This window comes from Pristiophorus japonicus, chromosome 2 (assembly GCF_044704955.1).
Source record: "Pristiophorus japonicus isolate sPriJap1 chromosome 2, sPriJap1.hap1, whole genome shotgun sequence".
NCBI lineage: Eukaryota > Metazoa > Chordata > Chondrichthyes > Pristiophoridae > Pristiophorus > Pristiophorus japonicus.
In genome coordinates, this window is record NC_091978.1 from 224,068,467 (window position 1) to 224,086,730 (window position 18,264).

At 45.2% G+C, this 18,264-nt stretch overlaps 1 protein-coding gene across 7 annotated transcripts in view; it reads right to left on the minus strand.

The window, feature by feature from the left end:
- sec31a (SEC31 homolog A, COPII coat complex component) overlaps positions 1 to 18,264 on the minus strand; it is a 147,437-nt gene that overhangs the window by 111,993 nt on the left and 17,180 nt on the right. For all 7 annotated transcript variants that reach the window (XM_070871009.1, XM_070871010.1, XM_070871006.1 and 4 more), the window contains exons 2-3: positions 16,389 to 16,481; positions 4,872 to 4,995 (exon numbers count right to left, since the gene is read on the minus strand). In XM_070871009.1, the coding sequence (XP_070727110.1) occupies positions 4,872 to 4,995; positions 16,389 to 16,481 (217 nt within the window). The remainder of the gene's footprint in view (positions 1 to 4,871; positions 4,996 to 16,388; positions 16,482 to 18,264) is intronic.

The window sequence follows — 18,264 nt, forward strand, 5'->3', positions numbered from 1 at the left end:
ATATGGTTTATAATATGGAGGCCAGAACAGTACACAGCACTTCAAGTATGTGGGAGCAAATAAACTGTACTATGGCGTGAGGGGAGGGGGGGGGGGAAAGAGAGAGGTGGCGAGAGGGAGGGGAGACGGGACACATGATTGGGGGGGGGGGGGGGGGGGCAGACGAGGGGACATGTGATGGGGCGGAGGGGAGGGAGAAGAGGGGACTCGTGATTTGGGGGGGCAGAGGGGGCCAAGGGAGGGGAAAGGGGAGGGGGGAGGAGGGAGAGGAGAGGAGGGAACCAAGGGGGTGGGGGGGAAAAGCGAGGAGGAGGGCGAGGGGGTGGAGAGAGGACATGAGGTGGGGGGAGAAGTGACGTGAGATGGGGGGTGGGAGAGGGGACGCAAGGGAGGAGCCGTGAGGGGGGGGATGCGGGGGTGAGGAGGGGGGAGAACACGGGGGCGAGGGATGGGGGGGACGCGGAGAGGGGGGGACGCGGAGAGGGGGGCACGCGGAGGCGGGGAGAGGGGAGACGCGGGGGTGAGGAGAGGGGGGGGCGAGGGAGGGGAGCTAGAGGGGTCACACCGCAGGTAAAGGTTACTCAAGCAGATAGGAAATGGGTGACCATCAGGCAGAGCAGCCGAAGGAAGGTAGTGCAGAGGTCCCCTGCGGTCATCCCCCTCCAAAACAGATACACCACCTTGGGTACTGTTGGGGGGGATGACTCATCAGGGGAGGGCAGCAGCAGCCAAGTCCATGGCACCGTGGGTGTCTCTGCTGCAAAGGAGGGCAGGGAAAAGAGTGGGAGAGCTATAGTGGTAGGGGATTCTATTGTAAGGGGAATAAATAGGCATTTCTGCGGCCGTGATGGAGACTCCAGAATGGTATGTTGCCTCCCTGGTGCAAAGGTCAAGGATGTCTCGGAGCGGCTGCAGGACATTTTGGAGGGGGAGAGTGAACAGCCAGTTGTCGTGATGCATATAGGTACCAACAATATAGATAAAAACTTGATGAGGTCCTACAAGCTGAATTTAGGGAGCTAGGAGTTAAATTTAAATGCAGGACATCAAAAGGTAGTAATCTTAGGATTGCTACCAGTGCCACGTGCTAGTCAGAGTAGGAATCGCAGGATAGCTAAGCTGAATACGTGGCTTGAGGAGTGGTGCAGGAGGGAGGGATTCAAATTCCTGGGACCAATGTCCTAAGGGGAGTGTTTGCTAGTGCTGTTGGAGAGGGGTTAAACTAATATGGCAGGGGGATGGGAATCTATGCAGGGAGACAGAGGGAAGTAAAATGGGGGCAGAAGCAAAAGATAGAAAGAGGAAAGGTAAAAGTGGAGGGCAGAGAAACCCAAGACAAAATTCAAAAAGGGCCACATTACAGCAAAATTCTAAAGGGGCAAAGTGTGTTAAAAAGACAAGCCTGAAGGCTCTGTGCCTCAATGCGAGGAGTATTCAGAATAAAGTGGACGAATTACTGCACAGGCAGCAATTAATGAATATGATATAATTGGCATCACGGAGACATGGCTCCAGGGTAACTAAGGCTGGGAACTCAACATCCAGGGGTATTCAACATTCAGTAAGGATAGACAGAAAGGAAAAGGAGGTGAGGTAGCGTTGCTGATTAAAGAGGAAATTAACACAATAGTAAGGAAGGACATTAGCTTGGATGATGTGAAATCTGTATGGGTAGAGCTGTGGAATACCAAAGGGCAGAAAACGCTCGTGGGAGTTGTGTACAGACCACCAAACAGTAGTAGTGAGGTTGGGACAGCATCAAACAAGAAAATAGGGATACAGCAGTTATCATGGGCGACTTTAATCTACATATAGATTGGGCTAACCAAATTGGTAGCAATACGGTGGAGGAGGATTTCCTGGAATGTATTAGGGATGGTTTTCTAGACCAATATGTCGAGGAACCAACTAGAGGGCTGGCCATCCTAGACTGGGTGATGTGTAATGAGAAAGGACTAATTAGCAGTCTTGTTGTGCGAGGCTCCTTGGGGAAGAGTGACCATAATATGGTAGAATTCTTCAGTAAGATGGAGAGTGACACAGTTAATTCAGAGACTAGGGTCCAGAACTTAAGGAAACGTTACTTCGATGGTATGAGACGTGAATTGGCTAGAATAGACTGGCGAATGATACTTAAAGGGTTGACGATGGATAGGTAATTACAAACATTTAAAGATCACATGGATGAACTTCAACAATTGTACATCCCTGTCTGGAGTAAAAGTAAAACGGGGAAGGTGGCTCAACCGTGGCTAACAAGGGAAATTAGGGATGGTGTTAAATCCAAGGAAGAGGCATATAAATTGGCCAGAAAAAGCAACAAACCTGAGGACTAGGAGAAATTTAGAATTCAGCAGAGGAGGACAAAGGGTTTAATTAGGAGGGGGAAAAATAGAGTAGGAGAGGAAGCTTGCTGGGAACATAAAAGCTGACTGCAAAAGCTTCTATAGATATGGGAAGAGAAAAAGATTAGTGAAGACAAACATAGGTCCCTTGCAGTCAGAATCAGGTGAATTTATAATGGGGAACAAAGAAATGGAAGACCAAGTGAACAAATACTTTGGTTCTGTCTTCACGAAGGAAGACACAAATAACCTTCCAGAAATACTTGGGGACCGAGGGTCTAGCGAGAAGGAGGAACTGAAGGAAATCCTTATTAGTCAAGAAATTGTGTTCGGGAAATTGATGGGATTGAAGGCCGATAAATCCCCAGGGCCTGATAGTCTGCATCCCAGAGTACTTAAGGAAGTGGCCCTAGAAATAGTGGATGCATTGGTGATCATTTTCCAACAGTCTATCGATTCTGGATCAGTTCCATGGTCTAGAGGGTAGCTAATGTAACAGCACTTTTTTAAAAAAGGAGGGAGAGAGAAAACGGGGAATTATAGACCGGTTAGCCTGACATCAATAGTGGGGAAAATGTTGGAATCAATTATTAAAGATGAAATAGCAGCACATTTAGAAAGCAGTGACAGAATCGGTCCAAGTCAGCATGGGTTTATGAAAAGGAAATCATGCTTGACAAATCTTCTAGAATTTTTTGAGGATGTAACTAGTGGAGTGGACAAGGGAGAACCAGTGGATGTGGTGTATTTGGACTTTCAAAAGGCTTTTGACAAGGTCCCACACAAGAGATTGGTGTGCAAAATTAAAGCACATGGTTATTGGGGGTTATGTATTGACGTGGATAGAGAACTGTTGGCAGACAGGAAGCAGAGAGTCGGGATAAACGGGTCCTTTTCAGAATGGCAGGCAGTGACTAGTGGGGTACTGCAGGGCTCAGTGCTGGGAACCCAGCTCTTTACAATATACATTAATGATTTAGACAAAGGAATTGAGAGTAATATCTACAAGTTTGCAGATGACTCTAAGCTGGGTGGTGGTGTGAGCTGTGAGGAGGATGCTAAGAGGCTGCAGGGTGACTTGGACAGTTGAGGTGAGTGGGCAAATGCATGGCAGATGCAGTATAATGTAGATAAATGTGAGGTTTGGTGGCAAAAACATGAAGGCAGAATATTATCTGAATGGCAGATTAGGAAAAGGGGAGTTGCAACGAGACCTGGGTGTCATGGTACATCAGTCATTGAAGGTTGGCATGCAGATGCAGCAGGCTGTGAAGAAGGCAAATGGCATGTGGGCCTTCATAGCTAGGGGATTCGAGTATAGGAGCAGGGAGGTCTTACTGCAGTTGTACAGGGCCTTGGTGAGGCCTCACCTGGGATATTGTGTTCAGTTTTGGTCTCCTAATCCGAGGAAAGACGTTCTTGCTATTGAGGGAGTGCAGCGAAGGTTCACCAGACTGATTCCCGGGGTGACAGGACTGACATTTGAGGAGAGACTGGATCGACTGGGCCTGTATTCACTGGAGTTTAGAAGAATAGGAGGGGATCTCATAGAAACATAAAATTCTGACGGGATTGGACAGGTTAGATGCAGGAAGAATGTTCCCGATGTTGGGGGAGTCCAGAACCAGGGCTCACAGTCTAAGGATAAGGGGTAAGCCATTTAGGACCGAGATGAGGAGAAACTTCTTCACTCAGAGAGTTGTGAACCTGTGGAATTCTCTACCGCAGAGAGTTGTTGATGCCAGCTCGTTAGATATATTCAAGAGGGAGTTGGATATGGCCCTTACGGCTAAAGGGATCAAGGGGTATGGAGAGAAAGCAGGAAAGGGGTACGGAGGTGAATGATCAGCCATGATCTTATTGAATGGTGATGCAGGCTCGAAGGATCAAATGGCCTACTCCTGCACCTATTTTCTATGTTTCTCTGTTTCTGTCCGTTAACCAATCCTTTATCCATGCTAATGTAGTACCCCCAACCCCATGAGCCCTTATTTTGCATACAGGTACAACATCCGAAATCCGGAATCCTCGGGACTGAGTCTGTTCTGGTTTTGGGGTTTTTCCGGATTTCGGACAAGAAAATCAATAGTCCGGTTAGTTGCATCCTAAAAAAAAAACACGATTTCCCTTTCATGAAACCATGTTGACTCTGCTTAATCATATTATGATTTTCTAAGGTTACCACTTCCTTAATGGATTGCAACATTTTACCGACGACTTATGTCAGGCTAACTGGCCTGTAGTTCCCTGTACCCCAGCAAGAGTCAGTTCTCCCAGTCATAATCTTGTAGACGACAGACAGACCGCCACAGATCTCTGATGCTGGAAGACACAGAATGAAAAAGGATACCTTCTTCATTGGGAGAGAAAGTTTCTTGGTCTGCTGTCACTGACTGGAAACATCCAGCTCAACAGCAGAGGAGGACTGCCCTATTAACCAACAGTGCATAGTCGAGGAATCTAAATGGAGATAGCAAAATACATTTTGAGCATGACCATGAGGACACAGCACTAGTTTGGGTCTACCTGTGCGGGGAAGAAAAGGTACCACATGATTTCATATCCAGGGTGGAGTCAGCCAGGTCCAGTTCAAAGATCTCCAGGGAAGCATTTGTGCTGAATGTAGCATCTAGCTGCTGGGCTGAGGTGCCTGTGTTAAAAGTTATGCAGAATGTAAAAACTGAGCAATTAACCGATTTTTCTCAACAACAAACAAACAAAGTCATTGCTACCACAGTACCAAGGTAAACATTGGCTTTGGGTAACTGGACATGAATAAAATGTGTCTTTGCCTAACACTAATGTAAATTTTCTAACCACACACAATTTCCCGCAACCAACTGAAAACAATTGCCCAATAAGCCTGCCATGATGAGGTTATAGTTCAGGCTCTCTACCCACTCTTCAGCTTCACAACAAGCTGCAGTTTCTATAAAATGGCTGCAGCCCCTATAATCTGAAAATGACAATCCTTTGCACATCGTAAATCATGCAAGAAATGGCATAAGATTAATAAAGATACTTCGCACCAGATATTGCACAGGTTTTCAATCATGTATTCTAGACCTCTCCAATCTGCACAAAACACCATGGTGTGACAGACTGTACTGTTCAGGTTAAAATTACAAGTCTGATTTTTTTTTTTAACCAGAATTAAGATTGCACAGAATCAAAAGAAAAGTTCAACACAATACCGACAACAAGATTGAATTAGTCAATAATAATGTAAATAATTATTTGTCAGAGCATAATTATTGTACATTCAATTAGCTGCAAGATTTTCTGGCATGACATATGTATGTCGGTGAGATGAACATTCCGATCTTTTGCAGGCAGCACCAATGTTGCCTTTAGACAGAACTGAAACTGAACTGCACAACAGAGAGAACCAACTGTACCTACACCATCCAGCCAGGTTTTCAACACTCCAGATTAAAGGAGATGCTTTATTCTGACTGTTCCTTTCAAAAAGGCCCCTAATCCTCTCTCAACTGGCTGGTAATTATCTCTGATCACCTAAATGGATATGATAGGGATAGCAGCGTCTGGAGAGTTGTTTGTTTGTCTGAAACAAAAGCCTTTTGAAATTTCTGATTTCTAGCGAGACACCCCCTTTGAAAAGTTATGGCAATCACAGGCAACCAGTTTCCACCTATCCTCACAATGGCGATCTTGCCTACATTATCATTTGAGAAAAAATCTAGCATGTTGGACAATCAACCGAGTTGTTTAGGGTCTTCCTACTTCTGGAACTAGCAGCTGTTTTCCAGACTGTGTGTGTGTATTTGCCACACTTCCTCCACACACACAGGCACAAAGTCCTTTTTGCAGAAACGACTTACTTTCGCAATACCTGACCTGCTAAAAGTTTGTATGGGATTTTATGGTTTGAAGCAAGATAAAGCTCTGCTTACAGCACAGATACCCTAGTAATAATCCTTGAGCTGAATGGCACAACATGAAATGCACTAGGAGTCTGTGGTAACAATAACTCTGAATCAGCACACAAACTGAACAAAAGATCTCACAAAATTAATGTAATCTAAAAAAGTAATGGGAAACTCTAATGTGATTTCAAAGCCAGAATCTATTTTGAGTGCCATGAATCATTCTACTGGAGTGCAATAAGGGGAACTGTGAGGCCATCCACTTTGTATCTGAGAAAGACAAATCAGAATATGTTCTTAATGCTGGGAAATTAAGAGCTGTGGAGGAGCAATGGGATTTAGGTATCCATGTAGACAAATCACTAAAAGGTAGAAAAAGTAATTAAATGGGTATTGGAATGCTAGCCTTTAACTTAACGGCATAGGAATTCAAAAATGAGGAAATGATGCTTCAGTTATATCATCATCATCATAGGCAGTCCCTCGAAACGAGGATGACTTGCTTCCACGCCAAAAAAAGATGAGTTCACAGCTGTTTCAATGAAGGACCCGAACTACATCCTCAAGGGTGGAAGATGCCTGTGCGTGGATTTTTTTAACGTGTGGTGGCCGTTGTACACCAGCCACCACACGGGCTTGACAGAGCTCGGTCTTGGTCCAGTGGCAAGGATTACCCCAGGCGACTGGAGACCAACTCTGCTGCATGGACCTAGTGCACACATATATCGCAGTGTGGGCTAGCCCATGCTGCCCCTGGGCCCTGAACTCACGCCTCTCCTGGGCCCCGATCACTTCCCTCTACAGTCTCTCGCCGCTCCTTCGCCCTGATCTCGCCGCTCCTGCTGTATTTGCCCACGCTCCAATCATCGACCTGGGCCTTGGTGACATCATTCCTCGCTGCTGTCGCCCTCCTGCACCAGCTCACGCTACTCCCTTGAGTAGTATGCCTTCACGCCTCTCCTTTTATGGCCCCGACCAGCCACTGGTGTTCTCATGCAGCGTGATATTGAGCTGCTTTCAGACCCCTATCTGGAGTATTGTGATCAGTTTTAGGAACCAAATCTCAGGAAAGATATAGAGAGTGTAGATTCACCAGGTTGATACAGATGCAGCGTCCCGAATCCGGAACCCTCAGAACCGAGGCCGTCCGGATTCCGCGTTTTTCGGGACTTTGGAACGTCTTTCTGATGTCACGAATCCGGAAACACCCGAGCCCAGGTTCGGGTATTTCCGGATTTCGGAACATCAGAAGGGGGATGGTGGAGTACCTGCCAAGGAGCGGTTCAGGCTGTCTGGGGCCCGCTGAGGAGGTCCTCGTCGGACTGGCCCCACCGAGGTGGTTGGGCGGGCAGGACCCCGCTGAGGAGGTTGGGCGGGCAGGACCCCGCTGAAGAGGTTGTCAGGCGGGTCCGCCAAGGAGGTCGTTGGGCGGGCCGGCGAGGAGGCCTCGAGGAAAGGGCAGCGGTGGCGAGGCGAGGCCCGAGGTCGGGCAGCGGCGGAGCCCCGAGATCGGAAGGGTCGTCGGGTCCGGATTCCGGACGACCCTGCCACCGATCAGTCCGGTGTCTGGATTCTGGAACATTCCGGATACCGGAACTCCAGATTCTGGACGCTGCACCTGTAGCAGAATTTAGATGATTGAGGGGTGATCTGATAGGGTTTTTTAAAATGTTTAAAGGATTCGATAAGGTAGAGAGAAAAACTATTTCCTCTGGTGAGGGAATCCAGAACAAGAGCGTATAGACTTAAAAGTTGAACTAGCCCATTTAGGAGTGAAATCAGGAAGCACTTCTCCCCCAAAAGTGTGTGGATGATGGACAACTAAAATGTTCAAGACTCGATCAATAGATTTGTGTTAGGTAAGGGTATCATTGGATATGGAGCAAAGACAGGTAAATGGGGTTCTAAGAACATAAGAAGTAGGAGCAGGAGTAGGCCATTTGACCCCTTGAGTCTGCTCCGCCATTTAATAAGATCATGGCTGATCTGATCAAGGACTCAGCACGACTTCGCTGCCCACTACTCATAACCCTTTACTCCCTTATCTTTCAAAAATCGGTCTATCTCCGCTTTAAATATATTCAATGACCCAGCCTCCACAGCTCTCTGGGGCTGAGAATTCCACAGATTTACAACCCTCAGAGAAGAAATTGCTCCTCATCTCAGTTTTAAATGGACGGCCCCTTATTCTGAGACTGTGCCCTCTAGTTTTAGTTCCCCTATGAGTGGAAATATCCTCTCTGCATCCACCTTGTCGAGCCCCCTCATTATCTTATATGTTTCGATAAGATCACTCCTCAATTCTTCTGAACTCCAATATGTATAGGCCCAACCTACCTTCATAAGCCAACCCCCTCATCTCCAGAATCAACCTAGTGAACCTTCTCTGAACAGCCACCAATGCAAGTATATCCTTCCTTAAATACGGAGACCAAAACTGTACACAGGCCTCACCAATACCCTGGGCAGTTGTAGCAAGACTTCTCTCCTTTTATACTCCATTCCCCTTGCAATAAAGGCCAATATTCCATTTGCCTTCCTGATTACTTGCTGTACCTGCATACTAACTTCTTGTGTTTCATGCACAAGGACTCGCAAGTCCCTCTGTACTGCAACACTTTGCAATTTTTCTCCATTTAAATTATAATTTGCTTTTCTATTTTTTCTGCCAAAGTGGATAACCTCACATTTTCCCACATTATACTCCATCTGCCAAATGTTTGCCCACTCACTTAGCCTGTCTATATCCCTTTGCAGATTCTTTATATCCTCCTCACAATTTGCTCTCCCACCCATCTTTCTATCATCAGCAAACTTGGCTACATTACACTCGGTCCCTTCATCCAAGTTATTAAAATAGATTATAAATATTTGAGGACCCAGCACCGATCCCTGCAGCACCCCACTAGTTACTGTTTGCCAACCGGAAAATGATCCATTTTGTTATTCTGTTAGTTAGCCAATCCTCTATCCATGCTAATATATTACACAACCCCATGAACTTTTATTTTGTGCAGCAACCTTTTAAGTGGCAACTTATCGAATGCCTTCTGGAAATCCAAATACACCACATCCACTGGTTCCCCCTTATCCACCCTGCTCATTACATCCTCAAAAGAACTCCAGCAAATTTGTCAAACAGGATTTTCCTTTCATAAAACCATGTTGACTTTGCTTGATTGAATCATGCTTTTCCAAATGTCCTGCTACTGCTTCCTTAATAATGATGGACTCCTGTATTTTCCCAACGATAGATGTTAGGCTAACTGGTCTATAATTTCCTGCTTTCTGTCGTCTTGCTTTTTTTTTTAATAGGGTTGTTACATTTGCGGCTTTCCAATCCGCTGGGACCTCCCCAGAATCCAGGGAATTTTGGTAGATTACAACCAATGCATCCACAATCTCTGCAGCCACTTCTTTTAAGACCCTAGGATGCAAGCCATCAGGTCCAGGGGACTTGTCCGCCTTTAGTCCCATTATTTTACTGAGTACTACTTCTTTAGTGATAGTGATTGTATTAAGTTCCTCACTCCCTATAGCCCCTTGATTATCCACTATTGGGATGTTTTTAGTGTCTTCTACCGTGACAAAATATTTGTTCAAAGTCTGCCATTTCCCTGATCCCCATTATTAATTCCCCAGTCTCATCCTCTAAGGGACCAACATTTACTTTAGCCACTCTTTTCCTTTTGTTGTACCTGTAGAAACTCTTACTATCTGTTTTTAGATTTTGTGCTAGTTTGCTTTCATAATCTATCTTTCCTCTCTATTATTTTTTTAGTGGTTCTTTGCTGGCTTTTAAAAGTTTCCCAATCCTCTGGCCTCCCACTAGTCTTGGCCACATTGTATGCCCTTGTTTTCAATTTGATACCATCCCTTATTTCCTTAGTTAGCCACAGATGGTTATCCCTTCTCTTACAGTCTTTCCTTCTCATTGGCATTGTACAGATCAACCATGATCTAAATGAATGGTGGAACATCCTTGCGAGGTTGAATGCCCTACTCCTGTTTCCATAAAAAAAGAAAGATTTGCATTTATATAGCACCGGATGTCTCAAAGTGCTTTATAGTCAATGAAGTACTTTTGGAGTGTTGTTACTGTTGTAATGTGGGAAACGCACCAGCCAACTTGCGCACAGCAAACTCCCCCAAACAGCAATGTGAAAATGACCAAATAATATGTTTTTGTTATGTTGATTGAGGGATAAATATTGGCCAGGACACCAGGAATATCTCCCCTGCTCTTCTTCGAAATAGTGCCATGGAATCTTTTACGTCCACTTGAGAGGGGCCTCGGCACCTCCGACAACGCAGCACTCCCTCAGCACTGCACTGAAGTGATAGCCTAGATTTATGTGCTCAAGTCTCTGGAGTGGGACTTGAACCCACAACCTTCTGACTCAGAGGCAAGAGTGCTACCCGCTGAGCCACAGCTGACAACATACATCTCTGTGGCCCCTCCCTAAGCTTTGCCAAACCATAGCATCTCCCCAATGCTGCTAAATCCCATAACTTTCCCCTTTCCCATTGCTGCTAAACACAAAATTCCTACCTCAAACATTATAGCCTATCATGTTGTGTATCCTGGGCTTTCAAAATGCCAAGAGATAAAATTGAGGTAAATTAATATATTATAATAATAATCAAGGATACTGATTCATGTTTACACTGAAAAGTAGACAACAGGATCCTGGAATATAATCCTGTGTAATAAAAATGTAATTCAATTTTATCTGAGGCAATTTTCCAGAAAACAACAATGTAGTGTTTGAAGCACAATAGACATGTGATCAATGCCAAATATCAAATTGGAATCTTTGGGGTTTTTAAATACATTCTAAATGGTAAATGAGATGCCCTTTACTTTATTTGTATATATAGGTGCAGAAATCCCATTCTCCCCGGGTCCGTACTGAATGTCTACAAACCCGGGAAGGCATCGCAAAAGCCGGTTTTCAGCGCACGACGTGCACGCGCGAAGACCAGCTTTTCCGATCTGTCAAGCTGGAGCTTGACAGATCGCACACATATCGGGTGCTAGGACATTTGCAAGGGCAAGATTGCGGTATTTACCCATATCTTGCCCAGCAAATGTCCTCAAAATTCTCGCGCCTGATAAAAGCAGGCGTATAGCCTACTTTTACAGGCGTAAGAGTTTAAAAACGTACAAAAATATAATTTAATTTAAAAACATATATTTTTAAAAACCCTGCCATTACGTTACATTTATTTTTAACCATAATTTTAAAAAACTTTTTTAAAAACTCGCAATTTATTTTTTCTCTAAGATATTTATTAACTTTAATTTTAATTATGTGCTGTGTTTTTTATTGTGTGTGTTTAATGTGTTTTTTTTTTCTAATTAATAGCAATGAGAACTCGTAGATAAGAGTTCTTATTGCTATTAATGAGAAAGCTGTGGAATACTGTACCTGATTGGTTGAACAGTCACACGTGACTGCACCTTTTGCGTGAGAACCTCGAGGACGGGAGCGCGCTGTGCAGCGCGGGAAGAGAAGGCCTCCCCAACGGAATCCCACGCTCCTCCAGGACCACCAGCAACTTGTGGAAAAGGCTTTACTATTGCTCAAGTTTGGAGGATATCTAAATAAAAATCCTAATTTAAAGGCCTTAAATTTCCACAGGAATTGTCCCAATCTCCCAGCCATAACTTCGGTGGGAGATTGATGGGACGCCTGGAGAAAATGGCACAAATATTTAGTTGTTTACGCTGGGGATTCCATCACCTACCATCAAAGATATAGCAGGAGGTTGGGAGAACCACAACGGGAAGTCAGGGCTAACGATGCTTTACCAATAGGCTCTGTTCATTTACACAAAGTACTGTGACAGAAATATTTAGTATAGCAGGAAATATGGAAGAAAAAGACATTAACGTTTTTAGATTTTTCTAAGCTTTTGCTATAAACAACTTGTATTTCTATAGTGCCTTCAAAATGAAATGTCCCAAGGCACTGCACAGGGGTATTACGAGATTTTAAAAATTGACACCGAGCCGCATAAGGAGAAATTAGGGCAGAGGTAGGTTTTAAGGAGCGTCTTGAAGGAGGAAAGAGAACTAGAGAGGCAGAGAGGTTCAGGCAGGGAATCCTCGAGCTTGGGGCCCAGGCAGCAGAAGGCACACTTACTAATGGTTGAGCGATTATAACCAGGGATGCTCAAGAGAGCAGGAGTTGAGGAGCACAGAATACTCGGGGGATTGTGGGGCTGGAGAAAATGAGAGAGATAAGGAGGGCCGAGGCCATGGGGCGATTTGAAAACAAGGATAAGAATTTTGAAATCCAGGCGCTGCTCAACTGTAGGTCAGCGAGCACGGGGGTGATGGGTGAGCGGGACTTGGTGGGAGTTAGGTCACGGGCAGCCGAGTTTTGGATCACCTCTAGTTTACGTAAAGTAGAATGTGGGAGGCCAGCCAAGAGTGCACTGGAATAGTCAAGTCTAGAGGTAACAAAGGCATGGATGAGGGTTTCAGCAGTGGATGAGCTGAGGCAAGGGCGGAGCCGGGCGATGTTACAGAGATGGAAATAGACTGTCTTAGTTATGCTGCGGATATGTGGCCGAAAGCTCATTTCAGGGTCAAATATGACACCAAGATTGCAAACAGTCTGGTTCAGCCTCAGACAGAAGTTGGGGAGAGGGATGGAGTTAGTGACTCGGGAACGGAGTTTGTGGCGGGGACCGAAAACAATGGCTTCGGTCTTCCCAATACTCAATTGGAGGAAATTTCTGTCATCCAGAACTGGATGTCAGACAAGCAGTCTGACATCCAGAACTGGATGTCAGACAAGCAGTCTGACAATTTAGAGACCATGGAGGGGTCGAGAGAAGTGGTAGTGAGGTAGAGCTGGGTTTGATCAGTGTACATGTGGAAACTGACGCTGTGTTTTCGGATTATGTCGCCAAGTGGCAACATGTAGATGAGAAATAGGAAGGGGGCCAAGGATAGATCCTTAGGGGACACCAGAGGTAACGATGTGGGAGTGGAAAGAGAAACCATTCCAGGTGATTCTCTGACTACGATTAGATAGATAAGAATGGAACCAGGCGAGTGCAGCCCCACCCAGCTGGACGACAGTGGAGAGGTGTTGGAGAAGGATAGAGTGGTCAACCGTGTCAAAGGCTGCAGACAAGTCAAGAAGGACAAGGAGGGATAGTTTGCCTCTGTCATAGTCACAAAGGATGTCATTTGTGACTTTGATGAGAGCCGTTTCAGTACTGTGGCTGGCACGGAAACTAGATTAGGGGGATTCAAACATGGAGTTGCGGGAAAGATGAGCACGAATTTGGGAGGCGAAAACACGTTCGAGGAGTTTGGAGAGGAAAGGGAGGTTGAAGATGGGGCGGTAGTTTGCAAGGACAGAGGGGTCAAGAGTTGTTTTTTTGAGGAGAGGGGGTGATGATGGCAGATTTGAGGGAGAGGGGTCAGTACCTGATGAGAGAGAACCATTAACAATGTCAACTAACATGGGAGCCAGAAAAGGAAGTTAGGTGGTCAGCAGTTTGGTGGGAATAGGGTCAAGGGAGCAGGAAGTGGGTCTCACGGACAGGGGGAGCTCGGAAAGGTCATGAGGGGAGATCGGAGATAAATTGGAGAAAGATGTAAGGTCAGGGCAAGGGGGATCCTTAGAGAAGCTTGGCCTGGTGGGCTAGGGGAAGGAAAGGAAGAGGCAAAGACGGTCGGACGGATGATCTCAATCTCAGAGACAAAGAAATCCATGAGCTCCTCACATTTATTGTCAGAGGTGAGGGTGGAGACTGGGGACTGGGGTTTAAAAAACGGTTAGCAGTAGAGAATAGAAGCCGGGGATTATCTTTACATACCAGAATAGTGAGTGATTTTGGCAGACAAAAGTAGGACCCGATAATGCTTTATGTGGTCCAGCCAATCTGGCGGTGAATGGCTAAACCAGTTGTCCGCCATATCCATTCACTGCTGTGTCCCTTGGGAGCAAAGATCAGGGCTGTAACAGGGGGAATGGCCAGGGTGAGAGAGAGTAATTGCTTTAACAGGGACTAGGGCATCAAAAGTGGTGGTGAGGGTGTGGTTGAGCAGATCTGTAGCCGCAGAAATGTCATGGCGACTGGAGAACCAAAGGCTGGACAATTGGGAGTTCTTCAGTGCAACTGAGAGAGAGTCGGGAGAGTTTTTTTTCCAGGGACGGACACAGGAGGTAGGGTTTGGGGGGGGGGGGGGGCCGTGGGTGGAAGGGTTATGTGGGTGGAGCGTGATACGAGGAAGTGGTCAGAGATGGCCTTATCTGCGATTAACACGATGGGAGTAGCGAGGCCACGAGAGATGGCAAGGTCAAGGGAGTGGCTGTGAATATTTGTTGGGGAGTTTACATGGAGGGAGAGATTAAGGGAGGACAGGAGGGTAGTGAACTCAAATGAGAGAGCACATGATGAATTGAGATGGAGGTTGAAATCACCGAGGATGAGAAGTCGTTCTGTGCAGAGGCCAAGGGTGGAAAGTGGTAAAGAAATATCGGTAATAACATTTTTATCATACTTGGGTGGGTGGTACAAAACGAGAATTTTAAATGAGAGGTGAGAGGGGTGGAATAAGGAGAGATGTTCAAAAGAGGAGAGTGTGCCGGAGGAGTAGGGAGACATACCAAGGTATGATTTGGTGATGAAAGCCACACCGCCACCATGGCGAGGCAAGCGGTGGAAGGTGCAGCCAGGCGGGGAGGTGTCATTTAAGGGTAAGGTATTATCGCTCCTCAACCAAGTTTCCATCTGGTTGAAACTTCAGTCTAGTCTTAATGCAAAGTTGCTTAGTTCAAATTATCTGATCATTTAATTTTTTGCACTAAATTCCCACTTTGTTGTATTATTTATGTTACTCACTTCGATAATTGGACAAATCAACAGCATAAAAAATAACTTTGAATTAACAGGATTGGATTGTTTTCCTGTGGTTCTATTTTGCTAAAACACTTACAATGATCAGATGAGAGATATTCAGCAGAACTTTCTATTCATGTGTAATGCAAGGGGGGGAAATTCCATTTAATTTGGTGCAACTATTTTGACTGAGTTAAAATAGCCATTCATTATTCTCTGATACAAAAGCAAACTTGAGTGCCAGAGTAATTTCTATAGCCAAAATCTCAGTTATTAATTGACATAAGTACTGATCAATGTCCAGCCAATGTAAGTTGCCTTTCCCCAGGATGTGCTCAGTCTGAAAATACAATGAACTGCAATAACACAGCGCTCCACTTCGAGAAACTCACTCAGTCACTTAAGGTTAACAGAGCTTTTCAGTCAAAGCTTGGTTTTTAATTCAGATTTAATGTTGTGAAGCCATGTTCCAGCAGAAGAGCCACTAAACCAAATAAAAGTCTCAGTTGTACAAATTTATTTCCTTTCAACTCTCTCTTCTGAAGACAGTCACCCATGCTGGGCCATGGGTGCCTGCAGCCTTCCTGAACCTTACCTAGATGCCTGTTCTTTTCTCGTGAGCCCAAACAGTAACAGTCAGCATACCATTTTTCGTGTGAGGTGGCATGGCATCCAAGTATGGTCCTGTCCTCACTCGAAATCCACAAACATATACTTTCCAGCAAGATCACTGGATGGCAATAAGGAATGGAAACATGTCTCATTTTCCCTATCCCAAACACCCCAAGGTCAATAATATTGGGTGCAGTAGCAACCCAGTGTTCATGAGTTCAAATTCCACCACGGCAAGTTGGGAAATGGAAATCAGTAAACATGGTAAATTGTGGGTCGAAAAGTAATCAGGGAAACTGGTTCACGAATGATCTTTAGGGAAATTAATCTTCCAGCCCTCCCCAGTTTGGCCTACACTGGACTCGAGTCCACACTACATGGTTGATCTTAATGCCCTCCGAAAGTGGCCTAGCAAATCAATCCACCAGCTTCTCAGAGAAACTTGGGAAGGGCAATAAAATGGCACCTTACCAATGTTACTCACATCATGACAACAAATACTTTTTAAAAACATGTAACATCCTTGTCTCTATTTCTCCCATTCCCTTTCCACTGCTTTGATTCATTTTAATGTGGACAACTATACTCTTTGTAAGATGCACTGAAGATTTCTGAGAACAGCTTGGTTTTCTCAGATTGTTATTCCACTGCATCTTCATGCCAGTAGTTCTCTTACCTGCAGCCAGGTAAATAGGGTGTTGCTGTGCTGGACTCCACGCCTGGATAGCAGTCCGATTGATTTCTTTAAGCTTCATTCTTGTTAGTTGAGCTGGGAAGGAAAGAAAATATCAAGTAGCTCAGTGCTGGAATAGACATAAAAACAAAAAGGATAAGAACAATAGTTGCTCAACTATTGAAATTGTGTCCTGAAGCACCAAATACATAGAAGTGGCTGGAAAGGTATCCTCATTTTTTAAACTGAGAAGCCCAAGTAAAGAGCCAGAGCTTCTTCTGCATGTCAACACCAAAGATGGTGGTGGAGAAAGCAGGAGAGATCAGGAGGTAAAGTAAGGAGTGGTTAAGTGCCACCCTTGGGTTTTAAAAGCTTGTCGATTACGCGAGGGACGCAATATTTGTGGGATAGAAATTGGCCACGGTCCCATGGGGGGGCCACAACCTTCCTGTACCGTGCCCACATGATCATTCTATTCTTGTATGAGCCCAAACTGTGACGATCAGCAGACTACTTGATGATGAGATGGGACATCATAGTCAAGCCTGGTCCTTTCCTCACCGCAACAACCTTGTAGCACTTCGCAGTATCCTCAATCAATCAATCAATCGCATTTCTCTAATGCAGTAGATACACACAAGAACATAAGAATTAGGAGAAGGCGGTGGCCATACAGCCCCTTGAGCTTGCAACCCGCACAGTCTCCAGATCCCTTGATTCCTCTAGGAGTCCAAAAACCTATCTCCGCTTTGAATATACTCAATGATTCAGCATCCACAGCCCTTTCGTGTAGAGAATTCCAATGATTCACAACCCTCTGAGTGAAGAAATTCCTCCTCATCTCTGTCTTAAATGGCCAACCCCTTATCCTGAGGTAATGGCCCCGAGTTCTAGTCTCTCCAGCCAGGAGAAACACAGCCTCTCAGCATCTGCCCTGTCAATCCCCCTCAGAATCTTGTATGTTTCAATGAGATCACGTCTCATTCTTCCAAACTCCAAAGAGTATAAACCCAATTGACTTAATCTCTCCTCATAGCACAACCCTCTCAACCTAGTAATCAATCTGGTTATTCAAAAGCAAAATACTTTGGATGCTGGAAATCTGAAATAAAAAATAAAATATGATGGAAATACTCAGCCGGTCAGGCAGTATTTGTGGAGAGAGAAGCAAAGTTAACGGGGGGGGGGGGGGGGGGGGGGGATTTGTGGTCGGAGGCTTCCTTCGAACGAAGGCCTCCAACCCTAAAAAAAATTTACGAAAATACCTGGTGGTCATAGAGGCACCTTCAATTGCGGTCGGAGGCCTTCATTCGATGTGCCGCATACAGGGAGATAACTTCCCCGTACGTAGCGAAATGCTGGAGTCACATGGGCCTGGACTACCAATCACTAGGTAGTATTCTCATTGATACAAATGGGAACTCCTTTTGTACGGACTCCCATTACTATCAATGAGAGAACCCTCCCAAAACAAGAAACACATCTTGACATTTTTTTATAAACTTACCTTACCAGGCGTAAAAGTTTGAAGGACATTCGCTGGGCATAAGTTGGGCAAACAGCCCAATCCCTGCCGTGCAAGTGTCCTTCTCCCGAGGATGCGGAAGATTTTGACAAATCGGAAAAGCTGTTTTCGGCACATGCGCATCTCGCCCCGAAAACCGGCTTTTGCGAGACCTCGCCGGGTGCGTGCGCGCTTCGTACAGACTCGGCGAGGCCAGAATTTTCAGCCCAGTGTTTCAGGTTGATGACCTTGCGTCAGAGTCACAGTTATATTCAATTGCACAAAATTACCTTTCCCAGAAAGAGTAAATTCAGAATGACCTATAACCTTCATTTAAATATATATATTACTTATTTTGTAAAATATTTATATATT